The sequence below is a fragment of the Eufriesea mexicana genome, unplaced genomic scaffold (genome assembly GCF_001483705.2).
Source record: "Eufriesea mexicana isolate 0111107269 unplaced genomic scaffold, ASM148370v2 scaffold794, whole genome shotgun sequence".
NCBI lineage: Eukaryota > Metazoa > Arthropoda > Insecta > Hymenoptera > Apidae > Eufriesea > Eufriesea mexicana.
In genome coordinates, this window is record NW_016908953.1 from 226615 (window position 1) to 246930 (window position 20316).

Below are 20316 nucleotides of genomic sequence, written 5' to 3' on the forward strand. Positions count from 1 at the left end.
TTCGGAAAGCTTGTTGATCGACGCGGAATTACCGCGAATTTTTCATTGTCCGCGGTTACATTCATCAGGCGTTTTCGGTTATTTGGCAAACATTGATCAAACATTACATTGTTCGCATTACGGCATACTTTTTTTCCCTCTTGCCTGCACTCGCGCCATTCCGGGAACATATATGTATATGTATGTACATATATGTATATATTTTTTGACCGATGGTTTACACTGCAGTCGATCTGCATTTTACGAGTGCATTCGTGTGCAATGTATTGTCTGGTATCGTAATGCGGTAGAAAAGCGAGGGAAATACCATCGAGAAGATAACGATATAGTGGTCTGAATAAAATTGCATATACATCGCGAACCGTTGAATCTCGGGAAAAAAAGAGAAAAAAAGAAAGGAAAACGGAATAACAATTTATCGTTATCCCGAGTTAATTCATTTTTTCCAAGATTGTAGGAAATGGAGAAACTTCGTTCCCTCGATCGATAGTATTGAAAAGTGTACTAGGGGGCTGGCCTGATCCAGGGTACCGTTCGATATGACGAATGGAGAGGTAAACGCATAAATATAATTATCCGGAGTTAATTTATTTTTTCCAAAATTGTAGAAAATGGTGAAATTTCGGTTCCCTCGATCGATGGTATTGGAAACGAAACTAGGGGGCTGGCGTGTGATCCAGGGAACATTTCGATATGACGAATGGAGTGGTAAACGCGTAAATATCATTATCCCGAGTTAATTTATTTTTTTCAAAATTGCAAGAAATGGAAAAATTTCGGTTCCCTCCATCGATGGTATTGGAAACGATACTAGGGGACTGGCGTATGATCCAGGGAACCTTTCAATGTGACGAATGGAGTAGTAAACGCGTTAATATCGTTATCCCGAGTTAATTTATTTTTTCCAAAATTGTAGGAAATGGAGAAATTTCGGTTCCCTCGATCGAAGGTATTGGAAACGATACTAGGGGGCCTGTGTGTGATCCAGGGAACCGTTCGATATGACGAATGGAGTGGTAAACGCGTTAAAATCGCGTAATGGATCACAATGGCGTTGGTATGATCGTAAATTGATTAGAAAATGGAATGAAACTGGTTAAGCAAAGGAAAATCGGGAGTTAAGTGACCGAAACGTGGTAGGTTATCGGATTGCTCGGTGATTAGTACTATAGTCTTCTATTCCAGATAGAAATATCATTATTTCTGAGGTAAATTCGAGGTAACTTTGGAATATTTTAGAAATTTTACCATATCAGAAAATAATGCAAATCAAACAGTTCTGGATGAATCACAAAATTTTTCGTCTAACTTTGATGGTATGCCAAAATTATCTCCAACGATGAATAGCCGAAACCAGAGCCCACAGCAATCACGAGTGAAGTTGGTATAATAGTGTATGTATTCAAATCGCGCGAATTATGACCCGTTCGATATATCTCGAAATCGAATCACATAATTGACACGAAATTTAAATCGAACACTTACAATTTTTCTTAAAATTTTTTCTCATCTTTCGAACGTCAATTCGAAATGAGAAATAACAATTTGAAAAATATTCCGAGAAAATACGTTTAATGCGTGGAAATTGCGAACTGGACAATTGCAGCGCTGCTTCCCAGCTACACAAATTACTTTTGCATTAAAAGGTAAACAGGATTTCAATGAGCAATTTTGATATTATGACTTTATCAAGCGGATTGATTATTCGTTTCGAAGCTTTTTCGCCTGTTTTCGTTCCCATATAAAGACAGTGATGAAAAGTATGCGAAATTTTATCGAATGTAGATTAATTCGGAGTAGAATTTGAATGCACAAATTTTTCCCTCCTTTTTTTTAACTTTATACGAGTACCCATGATTAAATTATTTCTCATACTCGGGATTTCTCATTAAAGGGATAAAAGTATAAATTTATGTATGGAACGTATTTAACGTGCATTTTTTTCAATAAAAATCCCAGCAAATTGTTCACCCGTGCATTTTATTTATCATTCCCCAACGGCAAACGCAACGCTCAATATATTAAATTATTTCCAATTAACTAATATCTTCCATGTCGAGCATGGCAAAGCTCAACATAGACATTCAAGATGATCTACATTCTTTCACGCATACTTCGGCGAAATATTCTACGAATAAATACAAGCAGTTATACAAAACCGTGGATTTATGCGGAAAATCCAACTGAAATCGCCAGTAAATTCAACAATTAATGTCCAATTTGTCTGGATAAAAGCGAGCGGCACTTTGCAATGGAAACATAAATATTTAACAACGTTTACGTCGCAATAAGCTTTTTTCTCCTAACTACTGAACGAAGCATTTATGGACATTCCGTTGTGTAACATTTTAATCTCCTTTTCACCGAAATACGGAATAATTTGTGTAAAATATATCAGAAAAGAAATTATTATCTCTTTACCATTTTATTCCACATACGATGACATTTCTAATTTCAATCGTTGACCCAATAACACCATTTCGTCTACGTTCGCCTACTTCTGATCATGGAACTGAAACGGGAAACGCAGAGAGTGCAATTTCGACGGTGAAAGTCTCGATAAGAGTTAATAGCGTATAAATAGGTATTAGAAATCTACTAGCCATGAACGATATGGGTGTCCATTTCTCGCGTTACGCGCTCTATGACGAAGGTTAGTGCTATCTCCGAGGCACAATCTCACCTCATCGGCTAGTTAAATTAGCGAGTTCAAGGTAGTTATCATTCGCAGACGCGTTGATCGGCCTGCTTCAGAGGTAGTAAAGTGTAACGAGGTATAAAATCGAGGTTTCTAACGCGATATAAAATATACACGTTGCACGGTTCGCCGATGATCGGATTGAATTTCCACAAAGAAATTATGTCGCGTTCAAAGTCATTAAAATGGAATAATTAGAGGCAGCGAAATGGAATTAAATTTCGATAAATAGGTATAAAGTTTATTACGGGAGAACAGAAAAAGGATCCATGCAACATCGAACGTTCTTTTCAATTTAGAAATCAGAGGATTTTAACTATAGGTCGATTCATAATTCGTCAAGTAAAATTAATTAACACATTGACTGCTATGGTAGTCATCAATGACCGGCGTTTGCCTCCTCAGGGGGGCTATGGTGGTCACCAGTGCTCGGCGATAATTAAACTAATTTTTTAAATTTATATTTGTTCTATTCTAACCAATTTTTGAATATTTGAAGAACGTAAATAAATAGAGAACTTTCAATAGAAAATATTAATAACTTTCACCATTTTTCTTTCTTTGCCATATTGTTTGATAAGTCGTTATTATATTCTAAAAATAATGAAAAATTTATCTTGGCCCCCTGAGCGTATCATATAAAATGTGTATGGCAGTCAAGGTTAAAGGTAATGAAAAAGGGAATTTTGATTCTCGCGAATCAATAAGTTATTATGAACTAACAGTAGGAGAGAAAGGGAGGAAAAGGGAGCTGTAAATGTTTCCATAATAGCGATTATTAAATGTCGTTGAAGAGGAAGCGAACTTTCGCTTATCCTCGTTGCACATCTTTGACAATTATAAATCTTCATTCCCTTTCAACTGGATTACATTTCCTACGGCTTCTGAATTCCTCTTAATTACGAAATTTCCTTAATTTAATTACACCAAGCGCTGCGCCATTATTTGCGAGGAAATAATCTGGCAGGTAAGGCTTCATTAAATTATCGGTCAAAGCGAAATTGTTGGAAATAAGGACATAAATTGGCACGATTAATGAATCTCCTGATTCTCGTTCAAGTCTGTCAGTTTACGCTAAAAATTATACGGAGGTATAAACTTAAAGAGAATATTAAATCAATTTCTCACTTCGATCTCCTATCACGATCACTTTGAATAAAAATGAAAAAAGAAGACAGAAAATTTGATATATAACAATTAAAAAATTCCAAATTACAGTACTCGATATACGCAATCTTAAATTTTTATACTATTTCCTAATTTTTCTAAATAGACACTGTAAATCCGGTGATCCACAGTACCACCACCATCACTGTCACGCGATTCTAACTGCAAAGAATTAAAAGATTTGTAAAAATAAATTAGAACTCTATATAACTACATTAACACGTTGACTGCCATGATGGACATCCTTGATCGGTGCTTGTGTTCTCAGTGGGGCCATGATGGTCACCAGTGTCCGGCAATACTAATTTTTTAAATTTATATTTCTTTTATTCTCACCATTATTTGAAAATTTGAACAACGTAAATAAACAGAGAACTCTGAATACAAAACATTAATAATTGTTTTTGCCATATTGTTCGATAATTCGTCATTATATCTTAAGAATAATGGAAACTTTATCATGGCCCCCAAAACGTACCACATAAAAATTGCATGGCAGTCAAAGTGTTAAACAGACAAGCAATAAAAATTGAAATCTCATTTCTGAAAAATATTTCTATTCGTCACACATCCACCTCTGATATCGTCTACTTTAATTATCATACACAACTTGTGGAGCTCAGAGAAAATCACAAATGGCTGATAAATCAGAAATCAGACATCACGACTAAGAATATTTTGCTCACAACAGTTATCATAATCATCCGACGTCCCCGTACCCAACCATGAAAAATCAAATGCAGGTCGTATGCAACGCAGTCGGGGAGAATGTAACATTAAAGGTAATGCACAGCAGGATACGAGTAGTCGGTGCAAATTGCATCTGACAGACTATCGTAGAATTGGCTGCGCGTTCCCTAACCCTGGAAGGAAGGTCGCGTTTCTTTTTCACGATAAGGGAGGGAGAGGAAAAAATACGAGCACCCTCGTGCCTCGAAGAAGCTCTTTTCCAAGAGGATGGTCCTCCCGACGAGTCGCCTCGGCAAGCAATCTCGCGAAATTGGACCGCGCGATTTCACGTCGTTCCGCAGACGTTACCGTTCGCGTTCCTCTTCCGGTTCCTTCGGCTTTCATTTACACGACGACTGCGAAGCGTTCGGGACCAGGTAACGATCGGAACGCGTCATTCGGACTCGGGAACACCCCGTCGGAGAAAAATGAACCGAGTCTACTTGGTCACTCGTGATAACGACAGATGATTTCGTGCACCCGAATGATCCAGATGATCGCTTTTATCGCGCCACGTCGAAATTGGGAACCGCGGTGTTATCGAGACATCGATCATTATATTCGTTTAAGGGATGATGGATTGGACGGATCGGGGAAATTGAGTAGGTCATCCGCCATTTAATTTAATTTCCAGACTGGTCTTTATTCGCGGTTAATCGGGATCACAGGCGTGTGCGATACGAATCCTTTGTTTTCTATTTTTCTGAATTTACGAAATACGTCCAGCCCGATGTACTCTAATTTATCACTGTTACGAAACTTTTTGGGGATGAAAAAAGTAAAATGGATCGTTCGGTTTCGTCCCGAAGTATACATTTACTTTACACCCTATAGTAATATGGGGTGTAGTAAAAAGCTTTTTACTAATATTTTTCTAATATTTTTAAATTTAAAATAACTCTTTTCTAATAAAATTCTTCTAATATTATTGCATTTTAATATTGCTTCCTAAATATTATTTTCTTCCAGTAATTAATTCATATAAGGATAGTGATGACGTATTAATTTTCAAGCTCTGTAAATTTCAGCTGTCGAGGTATTTTTTGGCGGATGAAAAAAGTACAATATATCGTTTAGTTTCGTCTCGAAGTCTACATTTGCTGTACATCTTATAGTAATATCGCTTTTATTCTAATATTCTTGTATTTCAATATTATTTCCTGAGTGCTATTTTCTTCTAGCAATTAGTTCAAATAAGGGTGGTTATACCGCATTAATTTTTATACTTTGTAAATTTTAGTTGTCGGGGTATTCTTCTAAGCTTAAAACACGCGCAGGGAATATTTTCCAAGATGGAGGATAACATAGAAGAATTTAATCCTCGTTTAAGTTAAACGGGGGAAATATTCCAACAGGGCGAGCGATTCCATTGGAAAGTCGAACGTGTTAACCCCGAAAGGTGCATCGATTTTTCCCCATTGCGGCAAATATGTGCCATCCCAGCAATTTTGTCATCGAATTGAAATTTATGCTTCTTGGACGCGAAACGAAGCAATCTAGTCGCAGCATCGATGCCATTTCGGACCGCCGATTCTTTCTTTTCTCTTCATGCTAATGCAGACCCTCAAATATATGCGTACACATATACCTATTCATCGATACAGTATACGGTATACGTTCAAAAGATTCAATGCTCCAAAATGGTATACGTTCAAAAGATTCGATGCTCCAAATTATCGATCTTTCCGAGCAACAATTTACAGCGAAGCGTTCGTCAAATAGTTATTGAAATTCGCGTTACACAAGGCCGATCGATGCCGTTTCGCTGCTGCCTGTTGTGTCAAAGCCTTTGCGCGATGAGCGGAAGATTAAAAGGCAGGAACCGGGTGAAAAGTGAAAAGTAAAAAAAAAAAAAAAAAGAAAAAAAGAAGGCGAAAAAAGGGAAAAAAAGACTTTCTCCGATACACCGAACGCGTAACACCAAAAACTCCGACACCACGCTGGAACGGTGTAATTTGCCATAGCAAATGGAACGAGGCTGTCTCTACCTGCTCCGCCCATAGATTTCACGGTTTAAAAAAAGGCGCGCAGCGCGTGCAACGCGAAGCTTCGTGAAACTCTTCTCGCAATTAATGGTCCCTCGCCGAGGAAGCGTATTTCTCCCGTTCGACGACCTCGATCATCGATCAAGCGGAAAATTAATAACTTATCCGCGATATTAACGTCTCCCGTGTACCCCGAACAGACGTAACGAACAGCCATCGCTCGTTTCCGTCGCTCCGTCTCGTTCGTTTTCCACGCGATTTTTCCACCCACGGACAGAGATATCCGACCTTTACCCTTTGTTCCACTCTGTCCCCGTCTGTCTGGTGAAATAAGTAGGCCCAGTGGGGATTAAAACCGAGCGCCCCCGTCACGTACACCTGGTTAGAGTATGTCATTTAGTGGCTTTGTTCGCTCGTACGCGTCCTCTTGCCAGTTGTCTCCAACACGAGCGGAATTCCGCGTAATGTTACGACCCCGAACGATCGCGCCACGCCGGTACGGCGCGTCTTTAAACGAAAAACCAGTCGTTCCTGCACGGATCGTTTGCTCCAACTTAACGAACATTATCAACGGTTCGCTGGCAACGGGATTCCGCAACCTTCGTTTCCGCGAAATTCGATTCGACGTTGCCCCGTTTCGATGCCGGATTTTTCTAAATTTTCACTGTGTTCGGCTATTAGAGGACGTCGCTTTTAATTTCGGGCACAATTTCATTTTTCCTAGTCTCGTCGGGTTTCACAACGGTCACATCGTTCGGTTGTTTACACGAATTTCGTCTGTCGATATCGGCATACCCAAATGGGAAAACAGGTTCCATTTTTATATCTCTTATATATCTGCATTTGCGAAACAATTATTAACCTAGCATTGTATGACCCTCGCAAGATTAACCTTATTCGATAATATTTTTGTTACAAAAATTAAGGGAATTATTCAGATAGTCAGTTTCAGATGTATCGTCCTATACATTTGTAGGAACGAATCCATAGTCGATCGAGTTAATGAGGGTCTTTAGGTCTTAGGGTCCTTAGAGGGTTTGGGTTCATGTCTTTACGACCAGCGCCCCATGACTCACGGACACGTGGACCACGAAACAGCCCCCTTTCACATAATAAAGCTCGTCAAATCCCGAAATAGTGCCTTTCGTTTATTGATACCACACGATATTCCTTCATATTACGTAAATTCCTATTAGCGTCATCGAGGGTCCCGAGTCAATGATGGTCTGGTTCGTGTCTTTACGACCAGTGCCCCATGACTCTGGAAATGAAGTGGAAATGTCGAAACGACGTGGACCACGACGTTTGTGCTAGGAAAAAATCAGTTCATTGGCGACTAGAAAGCGTTATAGACCTCTTCCGAAGAGTGGCACAATGTTCACGGCACAGTCCCCCCTTTTGCATAATAAAGCTCGTCGAATCCCGAAATAGTGCCTTTCGTTAATTGATACCTCACGGTATCCCTTTATATTACACATATTCCGATACTATGCAAGAGGATAACAAGGTAAATAAAGTTAATTAAATAGCATCCATCATTAAACGGTGAAATGAGAAATCGTCAGAGAATTACGAGTCGCGTGTCCCTGGAATAACAACAGGAGCGATTAACAGATACATTCGAAACGAAAACCAACCCTCAAGATTGCCACGCATCTGCACGCGCCATAAACCCCGGGCCGAAGGAGCATCGTGCAACCCCATTGAAGGGACAAACTACAAAGTAATACCCGGTTTTAAATCCACGACACGCGATTTGACGGTCGTAAATTACGAGCGAGCGTCGCGACGACCCTCGGCACGGGCTCGAGGATCGCCGAAAACTAAAGTCGTAAAATTATACGTGTCCCGTTCCCTCCCAGCCGATTTCGCGGTTGGCTGCCCGGCGAAGATGTACCACGCGGGTACACGTCGAAGGAGAGAACGCGAGAGAGAAAGGGTACGCCAGTTGCAGCTTCTCCAGGTCGAAGAAGCCGGAGGAGGCTGCAGGGGGTGGAAAAGTTGTTTGGAGGCACGGAGAACTCGGTCGGTGGGCATCGATCAGGGTTCTAACGAGCCCTGGATTAACTAGTTCGGAGCTAGATCGTTGCCACGGACAGCCGCTATTTGAATTTCGCCACCGCGTGGCAAAAAGCAACACGGCAGAAGGGGATGAGTATCAAGAGTGGAAAAACTTACCCGCGCCTTCGGTGTCTGCTTCAGTCCGATGGCTGGCTGGCTCCTGTTGCTCTGTAACAGTAATAGAGAACGTCACGGTCAATAAGGTTAATTAATACGTCTTGCGACGGTAATTAGGACGGACTGCTCGTGGCTCTCGCTAATATTCGATGCCTTAATTATGTCTGCCGCGGTGTGGATAAAGGGTGTCATACGAAGATGTTCCGAGAATTCGGCGAGACTGACTTGACGAGGAAGTGGGCTCGAGTGTTAATGGAGAAGGGATTTTAAAAGGTAGGGTAGCAGAAGCTGTTGACAGTAGAGAGGCAAGAAGTACCTCTGGCAAGAAATTTTCGGCCAGACACAATAATACGAAATTGTTTTAAATTATTATAATTTTTTGGAAGTGTATAGTACTATAATATAGACACAAAACAGGAATGTTAAATGGGTTTAGGACATTGCCTTAGGACTTAAGTTTCGATGACACGTGTCATGATCAAGAGCACAATTGGTCACACATGTAGCCACATAGAATGTTGCGAAAAATAACACGTAACTGAGGTAGAAAGATATCGGGGAAAATGGTACCCCATCTACAAATCACGTCTCTCGCCCGTGATATTTACGTTTGACCCGATAGCCATCTCACGAGTCTCACACGATTTTGTAAACAAAGGCGTTAATACCTTAATATATTGCCAAGGAGAAGATAATGAAAGAATAAGTATTATTCAGTTTTGCTAACAGCTTCTTGTCAAGAGTACTATAGTAATGTTAAATTTAATTGCTTATAGGGAGATATTAGGAGCAGAGACAATGAGAAGCTTTTGATTAAAACTATACTTGTATTTCTTTCATTGGAAAACAGAAATTGTATTGATATTTATTTATAGAATAAATTATAATATAATTGAAGCTCTAGAAGGAACAGGGTACTTAATTAAAATCTTTTCCCCCATTTCAAGAGCTCTGTAGATATAGTAACCACTCAAATATAAGCATTGAGATCACAATCGGTGTAAAACTCATAACGAGATTTGTCACACGATTAAAAATATAGTAACAATAATCATGCATCGGAGTTGGAATAATATTAGCGATAATACCTCCGAACTCTAATTTTCACCGGTTTTATACCTTTTCGATGCATCCAGGAGAAACTCCCATTCGATAAACGAAGCATGCACGAACACAGATAGAAAAGAGAAGGTTCGAAACATTTTCAGAATGCTATACAGCGGAAGGCCAGAGACATTTTCGTCTAAAACGACTACTGTTCTGCAAATATGTTACACAAATATTTTCAGCTTCCGTCGAAATGCTTTCATGCTCCTACCATTATTCATCGAGTTCCATTTAAAAGCAAAATTGCAATACCTCGCGAATGTTTCCTTTCGTACGTAACCCAAATCTGCGTTAAATAATAGCGTTGCAAATCTAGATCCAAAGTAAACGTATCAAAAATCCGAATAATAACAATCTCTATCTTAAATTCAAAATAAAACCATAATAAAAGAATTAACCATAAAATTGCAATAATTAAAGAAACAATCTTCTTCCAAGAGCAAATGTGCTGATGACTATGAAATTGGTCTAAGTCACTTACGTTTGCTTCTGAAACATTAAAAGCCTCGGTCTTTAAATACGTCATAAATTATAAAATTAATTGCGATAAAGCTACAAACAATCAAAGTCACTTACGTTTGCTTTTGAAACATTAAAAGCCTCGGTCTTTAAATACGCCATAAATTATAAAATTAATTGCGATAAAGCTACAAACTCGTTTTAACGATTCAATTTTTCACTGTTTTATAGAAAATAAATATATTCTATCGTGATATAAATGAATTCAACGTAAAATAAATAATAAAATCATTCCCCTTAAACTGACGACTTAGACCACTTTCATAATTATGTGCACAAATGGTGTTTAACAAATAATCTAATAAAAATTTCATTTTTCCTATACAATATCAACCTAAATATTTAATCCACTAAATATCCAAAACCTTATACACGAACAGGATGGCACCTAACCCAAACCTAATCCCACACGATCATCCCTAACCTATCGCAAACGATGCTCTTCCGCATCAGCCCGTGAGCATCGAGCAGAATTATATCGAATAAATCGCCGACTTGAATGTTTAAAGAGTGAAAGGAATATATAGCTCGTGCATGACCACAGAGGGGTGGCAGTTGCTGTCGTGCTCCTTTATGGCGTTCGGAATGTTGTTTCCCTGGAAGCAAATAAATTTCAGCAGGGGAAGGCGGCTCGTCGCTGCACGCGGTATCTGGCTGGCATAGAAACAAACGATAAAACGATAAATTCGCGGAAACTGTCGAATCGCACAGTATCGTCGTGTCGAGCCGTCATTGCTGGAAACGCGTAAATCTTAATTGGCCAATCGGACAGGGGGTAGTGTCGTTAACCAACAACCGCGGGAAACTCGGCACGTGAACCTGTTCCATCTGATGACGAGGCGGGCTAAGCACGCCCGGAAATCGAGTGACGATTTTAATTCGATCAGTCTTGCTCGTTGGCTCAGCCCGTGTTAATTACAGAATTCTCGAGATTTGTCTCGAAACCACGCTTCATACGGTACTTCACCGATTTCTTCCACGGACTCGCCGATTTTAATTAACGCCGTGATTGACTATGCATGCCATGGTAGGAGTATATTTTCGTTTACACCATGATGATGATGAATAGTAATAGAAGCGAGACGTGGAGTTTGAATATTGGGTTATTTCAATATGTCGTGAAGATTCCTTATTTCTTCGTTTGGGAAATCTTTTACACGAAATTTGGAGCTATTATTATTTTTACACGCTTAAAAATAATTATTGTTATCTTTAAATCGTGGAGTAAGTGACATATTTCCTTTATAATTAATTAACAATCATTGCGATTGTTACTGATTATAGTTAAATGGTAGAATGATTATCGATAAAATAGTATATTTCAGGAAAAATTAGTCCTATGATTATAAATCAAATTTGATCCTACAGGAGAAGAATGATACTACACGAGGCCATTGAAAAAAATATTGCAAGTATAATTACAGTCTTTCGAATACTTTTTTAAACCCAGAAAAAAATTAATGTAACTTCATAGCAGTATAAAAATATAGCGGAAAAAAGAATTCAATCGATTAAAAATCAAATTTGATTTTACTAGGGAAGGTGAACACTATACCTCGCGGTTGATAGAAATATTGGAAAAAATCGCAGTCTCAGTTTTCGTAAATACTGAAAAAATCGATATTTATTGTTTCTTGGATAATTTTTGAAATACTCATCGCGGTGCCAAATATTAAATTATCTGTTTCAGCCTCGCAAAATCTTCAAAAAATCAAACTAAAATACTCCTTATCTCAAGACAGCCATTTAATGTGCGATATTTAGTGACAATATTGCCGATTATATTTTTCATGGAAATTTCTAATATCGTAGCGACGAAGATACATCAACAAACTGTTCAAACAATTTAATTTTCGTACATGTATTGCCACGTATTTCGCAGGAACGTCAGTGATATACAGAAAATTCGTCCGACGTGTTAATCTTGTCTGTAAATTCGAGCTCGGTTCCGTGATTTTGCAGCCGGAACAGTGGAAGTGAAGTTTAAGGTACAGTGATGTATCCGAAGTTGTATTTGGAATGAAATTACCGTATTTCCAACTTGTAATTTCGGAACGGGCAACCGTGTTACTTCAGAGATGTTCCCGACGTGTTGCCACAATGCGAAAATTTTGCAAAGCTTCGTGCGATCGAAGGGTTGATTTCGAGTTTGCATTTCGTTCCGCTAGAGAACTCTAATACAGAACTCTAATAGAGAATTCTAACACCTTAGATGAAACTGATTACGAAAAGGGTACAGGGAGGAAGACTGGCAGTCTGTTTAGCATATCTCGCGGCAGTTGAAAATCAACGACGAGTAGCATACGAGTAGTATACGAGTAGTATACCGAGGAACAACGAACGTGGTGCTAATTAAGCGGTTTATCTCGATTAATTCCGGATAATTGCGTCCGGTAATTAGTCCAATTACTCCGATGGTTCGGCATAGCGCGAATAACACTAGTCCTTCTCGACACGTCCCCATTGGCCGAAATGTCGCAAACTCAACCGCAGCAACTGTTATCTTCAGAGCTCGGCCCTGTATTTCCGGTTACCCATTTGCTGAATTACTTTACACAGATTTCACGATACTTCAAAACTATTAGAACGTCGTGTATGCTTTTCACCAACACGTGTTCCCATTTCGAGTAATTTTCACGTGATCTCGTGCTTCGTGAAATTATTTTATTCGGTGACTTAATTAAAATTTCGCCGAATACGAAGATCAGAAAGTATACGATTTTAACGATATTATTTTATAATTAATGTTAAATTCGTATTAACCCCCTATAACGCTACGTGTCTCGATAATTTGCACGCGTTAAATCATTGCAAATTATCCAATTCTATATATCCTAAAAAATTCTCCAAAGACTCGCGCAAAATTTTGTGTCACACCGGCTATCGACAATTTTTTACCGTTTTATCAAAAAATTTTTCCTCGCGCGATTTTTCATTTCCACATTATGCGTCGTTCGTGTATCGAACGTCGTCGGATGAATGCGTTCCGTTCCGAACGGAATTCCAATTTCGATAGTATTTTCAAATTCATATAGAAGAGATTAATCTCCCAGATTGATAATTGTATTTCGCGTCACAATGCTACCTAAACAACTTTTTTTTTTGCTCTTTAAGCTATGCCTCTCACGAAGCCAGTTCGTTAAGCCACGTCCGAAACAATGTTTCATGCACGTGTCGAACGTTGAAAGTGATAAAACGAATTGGACGGTGTTTATGAACGCGAACTGCGGTTCCGTCGATACCCGAAATCTACGCGAAACACAGTCACAAAAGCAACCCTGTATGTTTGTAACGTAGCATCTCTATAGTACATTTGTACTTCATTCACTTTCCAATTACCGAATAATAGGAAAGGAAACAATAAACAATCGACAATGATTTACAACAAAATTTATCACTCGGTTAACACGATGATTGCCATGGTGGTCATCAGTGACCAGCGCTCGTCTCCTCAGTGGAGCCATTATGGTTACCAGTGGCCAATTAGTGCACGGGGATACTAATTTCTTGAATTTATATTTGTTTTATCCTAACCACTTTTCGAAAACTTGAACAACGTTAATAAATAGAAGACATTAATAATTTGCACCATTTTTTTTCCTTGCCATATTGTTTCATAATTTGTCATTATATAGTAAGAATGATGGAAATTTTATCGTGGCACCCTGAGCGTGTCATATAAAAGGTACGCGGCAGTCAAAGTGTTAAACAGACGAGCAATAAAAATTGATATCTTATTGTTGGAAAATATTTCTATATTCACACATTCACCTGTGATATTGTCTATTTTAATCGCCATAAACAACGCGATTGACGTACGTGTAAGACGCGAGAAATTGTAATTTCTGTAATTTAAAACAATTGCAATGATGAAAATTTGTTAGTTTATATCTCTAATTACGTTAACGTAATATATCACAATGTACGTTTATGGAATTTGATTAGTCGAATGATAGTGAAAGTGTTAAGAAAATATTTAGACGAATGGCTAATTTTTCAGTATTGCAATTATTAGAAATAAATATAATATAATACAAAGACGATACAATTCCCAGGAATCTTTCAGCGATTAATTTCCCACGCCATCACGCTTCTCAGGTACGGTTAAACGCTAATTAAACCTTCGACGATAGAATCCAGCCTCGCGACGATGGGGCCCGACATCGGACCATAAACTACATACACAGTATGGTACATGGAAACATCGCGTAAAGGAATGGTTGCGCTATAAGTATGGTTTATCGAGGTATGCTCGCGGAATGATCATCACCAGTCGTTATCGTAAAAGGAAGAAATCGTGCGTGTAATTCTAACGATTCTGACTGTGATCATGGCGGTCGTCAGTCAAGGCGAACCGGATGGCTCCATAAAAGTAGTTATTAACTGGCTGAACGCACAGCGTCCATATTCAATCTATGTAATCCTACGATATCCAACGAGCTGTATAGCCTCTAAACTGTAGAAATTTGCGAAACATTGACTCGAAACGTACTTTTCACCAGACGGACAAACACGTTCGAATAATACGTCAACTGTAATAACCTGTTCCTTCGTTTACCGACATCTCCACTACGAATTACGCAACACCGCGATTCCAGATGCACTCTTGCAGTGAAATAACTAGCCGGCGAGTAAGAAAACTTGAGAAATCGAGTTGCCTTAAAGCCCCATCTCACGTTCTCGACATTAAGCAGCACACTCGGGGCATTAATTTCTCCAGATGGGTGGCAATTTGTCTCTATTACCCCCGTTTCCGGGACTTCATTTGTGAACGAAATCGAGGGCTTCGGGTGCCATTAAATCATTCCCGTTAATCTCAGTCGGCGGATGTTTATCCGCATTGAAAATTCCGAGAAAAAATCGGCGTAGAAAATCGATTTCCATCCTGGCGGAAAATTTCTTCAGCGGAGATTCGATCATTCCCTAGGTAGTTTCGGCTACGATCAGCTCGTCGAGTTGATCGCGTCGGCTCGTTAAATAAACGCGACGATCCCGTGGTCGAGCGAAACTCGTCGGCATCGACTCGTCTACGAGCAATCCCGCGAAGATTCACGGAATTCCGGAGAGGTAAGCCGGGAAAAAATCGGTGGCGGGATAAAAAAGCACGTGTAATCTTGCAGCATGGCCGGGCGAGACACAAACGAGCCGGAAGTTTAATCAAACTTCGCTGTTTCTTGCTCGAGCGAGTCGGCCGAGAATTTGGCAGCAGCAGCGACCCGTCGTCCGTATCGGTAATTGCTAGGAGTTTTCTATCGAGTTGTCTCGGTTCTCGGCCAACGGATAATATTCCAGAGTAGCTCGACCCAGTTCCGATAATTGTTCACCGGTCCGGTTCCTTTAAGTTGCCCGATTCTTCTCCTCTGTTTTCTCACCCCCGCCGCCTCTTCTCGCCGTTGCCATTTTTCTTCTCGCCTCCTTCGGGCCCGCTTTTCATCGCCCGTTTAATCGTCGAAATCCGGGTCGCATCCCGAATCGCCGTCGTGCAACGTCCGAGGAACAAATAATTAATCCAGATGGTCGGCAAGAAGATGAAAGCTTCGCGAGAATTCGATGTCTGCGCGAGACCGTTTCATTCAAGGACCATGATTTGCTCGAATTGTACTTAAGGTACCGGTACACTTGATTTTCGAGGTGTCTGCGAGGGTAATCTCACTGCGAATGGATGAAAATATTTCTGATTTATATTTCCATGTATTTTCGCAATAAATGATTGGTAATTTATTGCACTTTAAGCAGGAGTTAATTCCTCTTTCTTCTATCTTATAATATGTAAAATAGAAGAAATAGGAGTAAACTCCTGCTTAACACTAGAACCACCGATCTTTAATGGGTACCTAACTATAACGTGCACAGATTATAGTAATTTCAGCGGTACGATGAATACGAGTGAACATATTGATTACAGTTTTCTTAATATGAGTTGATACCAACTTTATTCTTAAAGCAGGTATATGTGTTCGGTGATTGCAAAAAGGAAAATTCTGGGACCAGTCATTCCGACTGGGTTGGTAGTTCTAGTGTTAAAGTGTAACAAATTACCAAGCAATTATTGCGAAATAATTAATTTATCAGGTAAAAGAAAATTTACGTGTATCTTATATATGTAAAATACACGTGAGTGTTCTTTTACCTGATAAATTAATTATTTCAGTCTTTCAACATCCCGAAGGTATAAAAAGCAAATGAGAATATATAGATTCTTTTAGAAATATTCTTCCTCGAGCAATACAACCGGATGAGATCTTGCACACTCGTGTTAAGAAATGCTTGAAAGCTACTTCGAATAAGGAGTTTCTTGCATACCATTTGATACTTAAAGGAACCTCAGAAAACTCGAAAGAAATTCTACCTGCCCACGTGTTCCTAATTGTAGGGTTTCGATGCGAGTACTAACAAGGGTGAAAAATTATTTTTCAGAGGAAAAGGATGTAAATTATAAATTTCGTACAGTGGTTTCTGCTACCGGTGTCAGAACGACGTTATTTTTATATTAAATTAAAATTAGAATCGAAATTAGAAATTTTTATATTAAAATAAAATTGGACGAAGTTAATACGAACACTCGTGTATTTTTGATCAATATCAAAAATCTTCATTTTCCACACTTATCTAGTTTACCTATTTCGTATTCCCAATGTTAACAAAGATCCAGCTAATGGAGAAACAATTTTTGGACATAAATAACTTCGCGAATAGACTTTAAGAGAACGGTCCATTTTCGTGATCACGTGATCGGTTTACCGATCAACCAGTCAAAAATTGTTATCCCTGCTCGTTGGCTAGGTAACTATTAATTCGCGTCGGATCCAAGCCGAGTGGAATTGAAAACAAATCAATTTATTGGAATGAAACGTGGCACGATCGTGGCCGGTGGTAGGAGTAAGTGAAAAATCCATTGGTCGGTCACGTACAAAGGAAATGAGAATCCCACTTCGCGGAGGAAGCACTCGGCCACCTTCTGCGACGTGCCATTCGAATAATTATACAATCACCCAGGACGCTTTGTGCAATCGCGAGCCGGAGTTAGACTGATATTCAATTCTAAGCGAGAGTAGCTGAAACCGAATCGAATGTTATTGCTGGGTTGATAGCCGGGAAAAATTGCGGTCACGTTCGAGTTTTTCCCGAATCTCATTAGCGGCGTGAACGTTTTCACTTTCCTCTGATCTACGGCAGTCCGGAATCTTGCCATTCAACTGTACCAAAGTGTCATTAGGAACTGGAAAAACCAGAGATCAAATGATGTCATGATAGTAATTGAAAATTGGGAAAAAACAGAGCTTGCTCCCTTTCTTCTTAAAAATAGGGAAATATATTTTATAATAACTAATATCGAATTTTGACTCAAAAGGTTTTGGATATTGAAATTTATTTTCTACGATATTTAAATTTTTTGAAGAATCTCACGATCGACCGTGTTAAAATTTTAAGCTTAGTTTGGTAGTGCAGAATATTTAAAACACAGCTCGCTCCCTTTTTCCTTAAAAATAGAAAAATATATTTTATAATAACTAATATCGAATTTTGACTCAAAAGGTTTTGGATATTGAAACTTATTTTCTACGATATTTAAATTTGTTGAAGAATCTCATGATCGACTGTGTCAAAATTTTAAGCATAATTTTATAGTGCAGAATATTTAAAACAGAGCTCGCTCGCTTTTTTCTTGAAGAAGGAAAATATATTTTATAGAAACTAATATAGAATTTTGACTCAAAAAGGTTTTCGATATAGAAATATATTTTCTACGATATTTAAATTTCTGGAGGAATCTCACGATCAATTGTGTTCAAATTTCAAGCATAGTTTGGTAATGTGAAATATTTAATCTATCATTTCTAGCGTAGATAATTTCCAGTTTAATTATAGACGTACCGATCTCGTCTGATGTTCGATGAAATTAATAGGGGTTCTTAGTTCACATCAAAGGAAAATGGGAAGGTGGTGCACGCTGGAAACAACCCCTAATTTATGCAGAAATATAACAAAGGTATTTTATTACAAGTTATCGAACGAACGACTGCATTTCTCGTTTTTTCCAATGATCAACTTCGATACAGTACATCTGGAATGAGACTTCTTTGAAAATGAAATACAGAGATACGTAGAGAAGAGAAAAATAATTCAACATACACGTATCGTTAGAAGAAAATCAGAGGAATAAATAATATTTCCATCCTTCCTATTTTTATTATATTTCAATTTTTATTTTACCGAAAATCAGTCGATATTCTCGAAATTTAGAGGTTAGCCGAAAAATTGGTAATTGGGAGAATATAACGATCATCCTAATTCGCCAGCTTATTAGTAACGTTGCAGAAATGGAGTATTCATGGATCGGTAAAAGGATTTCGCGGCAGAGGAAGATGTTACTAGGCTTTATTCGCGTCAACCGAATTCATTTCGCTGAAATGGAACCATTTTATTTTCTCCTGTAATCGATAATATTGAAATTCAGCGAATATTAATTACTCTGTCAGGCTGGTCTAATTTCGAACGGAGAATTACACGCAGATTCCTATTGAAATTTGAGGAAAAACCAACAGAGAAATATTGGCTAGAATATAGAGGAAATTGCTGCTTAATTAATTCTGTACTGATTACCTTTGTAATCATAAATAAATCTCGTTACACTTTATGCAACTACGACGCGAATATTTGTTGAACTGCCTCGCAGATTTGTTGCAGTTAGTTTTATTCGTACAGTGTTATAATTTCGCGTATTTGTTCGCGATAATTGGACCTCCACGAATTTGTTAAGAAATAACAAATGTGGGAACGATGGGATATGGAAATTTTCTTTCCCTTTCTTTTTTAAACGAAATACCACCATTTTATCGTTCGGATCTTCCGCTTTTACCAAAACGAAATCGCAAAAAGGTAAATTTAACCCGTGTCCCGTTGAAAAATTAAACAACGAAATCAATCGTTTCGGGATGAATCGATTTCTTCGTACCTCAAATTTAATACAATTTTTTCCACGCGCAATCGGAAGAAAATTTCATTTTGAAACGATGAAAACGTTCGCTGGTTATATAATCATTACGTGACACATGAAAAACTTGTCACTGTTTTCTCCCTCTCACCTCCTCCACTCTTGGAAATTCATTATATCGCGAACGATAATTATAGAAATACGAAGGAAGTGAGAGGTAACGAGGAAATTACTAACTCTGAGTCATTCGAGTCTGGCTTGATACGATGTAGCTTCGTTTCATTTAATATACGCGTATCATTCGTTACTTTTATTAATAAGGGTAGGAAAGGACTCTTATTCACCCTGCTCGTATATTTTCGTGATATATTTATTATTAACTTCATCATCGAATTCATTAAGCTTATTTCAACTATCAACTTCTTATCTAATTACCAACTTTGTTAATAATTATTATTAAGCCTCCAGTATCCAAATTTTTATCAGCGTTATCGATTTTCCTCATACCATATAAATTTTATGAATTGCTTATTACGTTGCGAATTACGAAATTAACAAATATTTTTTAAATGTCAGAGATTATTCCTAGTATTTAATTTATCTCAAAGGAAGACACGTAAAATACGTTGGAAAATTACAAGTGGCCGCGTTTAATGTATGGCAAAACTGATTAACTAAGTGCTATAACTGTAATCGACGTTGTTAATTATTCACGCCGAAATTACTTGCATCTCACCTGCTAACCGTAGCTGATTAAATTTTAATTTTCGTTTCCCAATTTCAATTCATTTTCAAATTTGAGCCACACGTAATTACGCTCGTGGCGCGGCGTGTCTTTATAAAACTGAAAAAAGCACACGGACGAAATTAGTGGAAATACTTTACGATTATTCCATTTGTCACACGGTATTTGGTAGTCAGGTTTGACATTTTTTTGCAGGATCCAAAAAAGTAATATCGATTTACTGCCAACGGCATACCCTTTTTTACATGCATCG

At 38.3% G+C, this 20316-nt stretch overlaps 1 protein-coding gene across 1 annotated transcript in view; it reads right to left on the reverse strand.

The window, feature by feature from the left end:
- LOC108546797 (altered inheritance of mitochondria protein 3) overlaps positions 1–20316 on the reverse strand; it is a gene marked incomplete at its 3' end in the record, with an annotated part of 256093 nt that overhangs the window by 217761 nt on the left and 18016 nt on the right. Inside the window, exon 2 of the mRNA XM_017899055.1 lies at positions 8758–8808. Within this exon, the coding sequence (XP_017754544.1) occupies positions 8758–8808 (51 nt within the window). The remainder of the gene's footprint in view (positions 1–8757; positions 8809–20316) is intronic.